The sequence below is a fragment of the Triticum aestivum genome, chromosome 7A (assembly GCF_018294505.1).
Source record: "Triticum aestivum cultivar Chinese Spring chromosome 7A, IWGSC CS RefSeq v2.1, whole genome shotgun sequence".
In the NCBI taxonomy this organism is placed as follows: domain Eukaryota; kingdom Viridiplantae; phylum Streptophyta; class Magnoliopsida; order Poales; family Poaceae; genus Triticum; species Triticum aestivum.
The window spans coordinates 7,908,715-7,914,795 of NC_057812.1; the positions used below are offsets into that span (position 1 = coordinate 7,908,715).

The 6,081-nt window shown below is 45.9% G+C and overlaps 1 protein-coding gene across 1 annotated transcript; it reads left to right on the forward strand.

The window, feature by feature from the left end:
- The first annotated feature begins 3,281 nt into the window (after positions 1-3,281).
- On the forward strand, positions 3,282-5,608 carry LOC123152746 (uncharacterized). The gene is made up of 3 exons (XM_044572218.1): positions 3,282-3,467; positions 4,948-5,045; positions 5,137-5,608. Exons 1-3 carry the CDS (start codon positions 3,282-3,284, stop codon positions 5,282-5,284), a joined length of 432 nt encoding a protein of 143 aa, XP_044428153.1. The 3' UTR covers positions 5,285-5,608.
- The last annotated feature ends 473 nt before the right edge of the window (positions 5,609-6,081 follow it).

A 6,081-nucleotide genomic window follows, 5' to 3' on the forward strand; every position in this document is an offset into this window, starting at 1 on the left:
CTATTTACGTCAAAAGGTTCAGTTAATGCCAATGTTCTAATACAAAATATTGAGCATTTGGTCTCTGATGAAATGAATGGTAAACTAACAACCCCTATCACTAATAATGAGATTGAGGGGGCTCTATTCCAAATGAGTCCGACGAAGGCGTCGGGTCCGGATGGGCTCCCTGCGCTCTTTTACCAACGACACTGGTCGATGGTTAAAGATGATGTTTGTAGGGCTGTTCGGGATTTTCTTAATGGTGCTCAAACTCCTGATGCCTTTAATGCAACGGTCATTGTAATGATTCCGAAAGTAAACTCACCGGAGTTACTTTCACAATTTCGTCCAATAAGCTTGTGTAATGTTCTATACAAGATTGCAACTAAGGTTCTGGCCAACAGATTAAAGGGCATATTACCTTTTCTGATCTCTGAAGAGCAAAGTGCGTTTGTGCCAGGACGTTTGATCACAGATAATGTACTCATTGCATATGAGTGTGTGCATGCTATTAGGAAGAGGAAAAGGAAGAAGAGTCTGTGCGCCATCAAGTTGGATATGATGAAGGCATACGACAGGGTAGAGTGGATTTTTCTGGAGCAGATTATGTTACACTTTGGCTTTGCCCCCCAATGGGTCTCCATGATTATGAGGTGTGTGACATCGGCTAGATTTCAGTAAAGTTAAATGGGGGCCTCTCAAGGAGTTTCTTACCCTCTCGTGGTCTGAGACAGGGCGACCCTTTATCACCCTACCTCTTTCTGTTCTGCGTGGAGGGGTTTTCAGCCCTCCTTAAGGGCTTGTTCGGTTAATCCCTCCCACAAGGGGATTGGAGAGGATTGGAGGGGATTGAGGTGGATTTTGACTTGTAGGGGATTTAATCCCCCTCAATCCCCTCCAAACCCCTTCAAAACTGAAGGAACCAAACAAGGCCTAAGAGGGCTCGGATGGACAAGAAAATAAAGGGGGTGAAATTTGGCAGCACTGGCCCCCATGTCACCCACCTTTTGTTTGCGGATGACAGTATTGTGTTCCTTGAGGGAACAAAGGAGAATATGGAGACACTCAAACAGATCCTCTCACAATATGAAGAAGCTTTCGGGCAAAAGGTCAATTTGCAGAAATCATCCATTTTCTTTGGGAGGGGGTGCCCGAATGACATGAAGGAGAAAATAAAACAGACTGTGGGTATTCAATCTGAAGCTCTTAGTGAGCGCTATTTGGGCCTACCAACACTGGTTGGGAGGTCAAAGGATGGCACTTTCAAACACGTCACGGAATGTTGTAAAGGGAAAGTTTGTGGATGGAAGGGCCAAGGATTATCTAAGGCGGCAAGAGAAGTTCTAGTTAAATCCGTTCTCCAAGCGACTCCGACTTACACCATGAGTTGTTTTCACCTCTCAAAGAAGATGTGCCGGAAACTGTCTTCGATCTCCTCTAAATTCTGGTGGGGTGCAATGAATGGTGAAAGGAAAGTCCACTGGGTAGCATGGCAGAAGATGTGCGCGAGCAAGCGGGACGGTGGCATGGGCTTTCGAGACCCAGAAGCTTTTAACCAAGCTTTGTTGGCTAAGCAAGCATGGCGTATCCTACAAGTGCCAACCTGGCTATGTGCTAGAGTGCTAAAAGCACGTTACTTCATGGATGGTACAATACTTTCGGCAACATGTCCACCGGCTGGTTCATATACTTTTAGAAGCATATTGCATGGACGGGATCTGCTTAGGGACGGTCTTATATGGAGAGTGGGTTCGGGTGCGAACATCAATATCCACCATGATGCTTGGATTCCAAGGAGGGGCAGCACCACTCGGCCAGGTTTACATACAGGGCGTCACCAAGGTTGCTGACCTCATGACAACGGATGGAACGGTCTGGAACGAGGGACTGTTGCATCAAATGTTCACGCCAGAGGACGCGGCTGATGTGAAGCAAATTGCGATTGGAGGACCGGACTCTGATGATTTTCTAGCGTGAAACTTTACAAAGAATGGTATTTTCTCAGTCAAGTCAACATATATATTACTTGAAGATGTTCCTGAACAGAGCGAACTCTGGACAGCCGGAGTCGTCCAGCTCTATAAGTAAACACAAAGGGTACTTAGCGTTATGGGAGACTAGCGCGCCGGCGAAGGTAAAAATCAACATGTGGCGAATGATTAGAAACGGCCTTGCTGTTGGGGCGGAACTACATCGCCGCAGAATCAAACCGGGTGTGTTCTGTGTCGTGTGTGGCCATGAGGAAACAATGTTGCACCGATTCTGGGTGTGTCAACACTCGGTTCAGTTCTGGACGATGTTGTGCTCAAAATTGGGAGTGCGGTTGGGAGCCCCGCCACCACATATGTCCTCACAACGCGAGCTTGCATCCTGGCTGCTGAGCTGGTTCGCCGGGGCCTCGGGTGATGAAAAGGAAGCTCTGCTACAGGCGTCGTATGGACTATGGCTTGCGAGGAATGGCGCAAGAGAAGGCAAGAAGATGGCCCGGCCACATGAAAAAGTAAGCACAGTTCAGGTGCAGCTCATGGAATGGAAACTAGCTCATGAGACGAGGGCGCCACCATCGGAGCCAAAGATCATCCAACGTTGGGAGCCTCCCGAAGATGGATGGGTAAAGATCAACTCTGATGGGGCGGTCTCGAGATATATGGAGATAAAGGTGGAGCAGGAGCGGTCTTCAAGGATCACAACGGGGCTTTCCGGGCTGGGCTTTGCCAGTTTTTACCAAATATTGTTGACCCGGAGATGGCAGAGGTGCTTGCTTGCAGACGAGCAATTCAGGTGGCCATAGATTTTCACGTTCAGCGAGCTCATGTCGAACTGGACTATCAAGCTGTGGTACAGATGCTCAACGGCCCGAAAAGGAATTTGTCCGCCGTAGGACCTTGGTGCAGGATATAAAGAGGATGAATACGCTGGAGGATTCGAATGTGTCGTGGGTTCGACGCTCTGGGAATGTAGCCACTCACAAGCTTGCTAGAGTAGGTGTAGGAGATAATCATTCAGAGATTTGCGTGGATTCACCACCAGACTTTATTTTTTGGATGTAATTGCAGACGGGATCCCTAGTTTCGTTTAAATAAAGCGGCATAATTTCCAAAAAAAAATAGCCCAGCGGCTTTACTTTCCCTATTAAAAAAAGAAAAAGAAAAAGAGCCCAGCGGCTTCCGGTTCCGGAGACATACTTGTCGTAGACATATACGAGGGGACGGGATGAGGTGGACACCCGTCCGCTGCTTCCAGAGACATCGCCGCGCTGCCAGCAACCGCCCTACACATCCGAGCCTGATCCGCCATCCATGGCGCTGCGCACCCTGATGGCGAGGGTGCGGACTTCCGCCGCTGCGCTCCGCCTGCAGACGCCGGCCGTCAGCTTCTCCCCTCTGCCCGGCGGCCGCCCCAACCTCCACTCCGCCGCCGCCGCCGCCCCCCGCCGCCCCCCGCCGGCCGGCGGCCGTCCCTGCTTCATCTCCACCAGGAATCTGGTACCTCACAACCCCTCCTCTCTGATACATGTTGCTAGTTCAATTTTGTTTGTTTTGACCCCTCAATCCTCATCTCTGCAGATAGTTTCCCTTTGCTATTTCACACAATCCCTGCACAAACAAATCATGTCGGCCACTAGGTTCCAGGGATATGTTTGCTTGTCTCCTGGGTGTATTGATATTGAAACTACTCCCTCCGATTCGAATCAATTGACGCAGCCTCTATACAACATTGTATTGTACTCCTTCCGTCTCATTATGTAAGTCGTTTTTGCAAGCGATGTAGTATTGTATAAAGGCTGCGTCAATTAATTTTGATCATAGTGAGTATCATTATTGCTCAGTGTGGAGTTTATGTGGGCAGTAGATGGCTGGGCGTAAATAGATGCACGTGCAGCCATGTTTTTTCATATCTTCCATGATCTGCAGGGGCGCGCGGTTTGACCATGGGTAATGCAAGAGCTAAATTTTGTGTGTAAATCTCACACACATATCAAAAGTGAATAGGATAAATCTGGATACTAGCAGCGTTTTGGGTACGGCCCGAGAAAACTGGTTACCGGGCGGATACCACGTTTCCCAGTACCCCACGAGAAATCAACTTCCCAAGCAAAAAATTCTGAAATTTTGAATTTGAGTGAATTTTGAATGAATTTTTGACGGATTTTGTTCAGATTAAAAAAAGCAAAGAAATTCGTCCAAAATTTTCTCAGAATTTCATGGTAACCGTGGTAACCGAGTTTCTCGGTGACCCACGAGAAAAAAGTGCTCCTCAGTAGCCAAAACCTTGGATACTAGTACCCTAGTGATTTATAATCTTTACAAACATAAAACTGCTATAGTTTTGTAATCTTTGGGGCACTCCTGGTATGTAAACATTGCCACCAGTCTTCTTATGTTAAATTCTAGAAAATGCTCACCTTTTATTGAAACCAACCCTAAGATTCTAGGCATTGCTCTAGATAAAGACCTTCGTGAAATATTCTAGACCTGTTGTATCAAACCACATTTAAAGGCCAGGCTGGTTGAAACGGCAGCTTATATAGACATTGAATATGCTACACGGCTTTTTTAGTAGAAATATGTTTACCTCCTGCCCATTACAAATTGTAGCACAAAGCATCTAGGTTGAACAAGCATAGATTACTCAAATCTTCCCCTTTCTGCCGCTTCCTTGGTTGATTGTTGGGATTTCGAATTTTAGATCTTAGACGAATGATCTTTTTAGATGTTTATTTTTCGTTGTGCAAGTATATATATAATTATATTGCGTGTTCTTAAATAGTGTGCATTCTCCTTTATCTTGTAAACACTAAATGGTGGGGTAATCTTTGTTATTTGGACATTGATCCTAACTATAGAATCATTTTTGAGCAACTTTTGTAAAGTGGACACAAGTACAAGCATGCCATAGAAAGGAGGTGGGATTTCTTAATTTACCAGATCCCTTACATTATTTTTTTTCCTATTTTTATTGTAGCGCACAAGAATTAACTTGGAATCAGCTAGCAAAGAGGAGCTCGAACGTGAGGCAAGCTTCTTAAGGGAACAGATCAATGAGTTTGTGGACCGTATTCAGTATGATTTTATTTCCCTTTTCTAATGCTTATCAATACTAGTTTGTTTCTATCATTTAAATAATCATATAACTATACATGTTTTTCTGAAGGAAGGAGAAGGAGAGGTCTGATATAATCAAGAAGGATCTTTGGGCTTCTCTCAAGCGTATGGCCTATTGTGCTGCTGTGGTGAAAGTCATAACGCTTGTCATTCCTTATAAACAAGCGGAAGAAGATGAGGTGATGGATATGAACTAGCAGAACAAGCCGAGTTGATGAACTAGTGGAACAAGCTGAGACGTCTTGTCATCAGCTTGCTGTGAGCTCTTAACGAGTAGCAGGTTATATTAGGGAACTCATGTATCAATATGCCTATCAGCCATGTGTCAGCACTTCACTATGTTATAGAACTCCGAGCTGTTTGTATGGGTGTTCGTCTTTTATCAGCTAGTTGTGAGCTCTGAATGAGTAGTAGGTTATGTTAGGGAACTCATGTATTGATATACGTATCAGCTGTGTATGAGTGTAGCGAGCTATGACTATATATGGATATTTGTTTGAGGAATTGACAATGCTTGAATATATATTAAGAAGGGAGAAACGTAGAAAAGTTGCTACAAAGTTTTACAAGGCAGAACAGTACACACGAGTACAAATTGATTCGGGTTTGGAAGTGGGTAGTTTACAGCACACAAATATTAGTAGTACAAATTTGGGTTTGGAGGTGGGTAGTTCTCGTCACTCCAGCCAGCCATCGTGTGCAACGCAGCGACCTTTCCCACGCGACGAGCCGCAGTTGGCCGGCATGGACCACGAACTTCTGCTTGCACCAGATGCAACGTTCACGTTGCATCAGCTGTGTCGCCGGTCATCTGAAAGCAAGTTCACGTTGCATCAGCTGTGTCGCCGGTCATCTGAAAGCAAGTTCACGTTGCATCAGCTGTGTCGCCGGTCATCTGAAAGCAAAACGCCGGCGAACTTATCAGCATTGGACACGGCTGCAGCACCCAGGGGCGCAGCCAGGATTTGAGTATAGGGGGGCCAAGTCAACTACA

Excerpts from the sequence above, each read along its gene's own strand:
- LOC123152746 (XM_044572218.1), top strand. The coding sequence starts at position 3,282 with ATGGCGCTGCGCACCCTGATGGCGAGGGTGCGGACTTCCGCCGCTGCG. Across the intron at positions 3,468-4,947 it reads TCATCTCCACCAGGAATCTG|CGCACAAGAATTAACTTGGA; the intron begins GTACCTCACAAC and ends TTTTTATTGTAG. Across the intron at positions 5,046-5,136 it reads GAGTTTGTGGACCGTATTCA|GAAGGAGAAGGAGAGGTCTG; the intron begins GTATGATTTTAT and ends GTTTTTCTGAAG.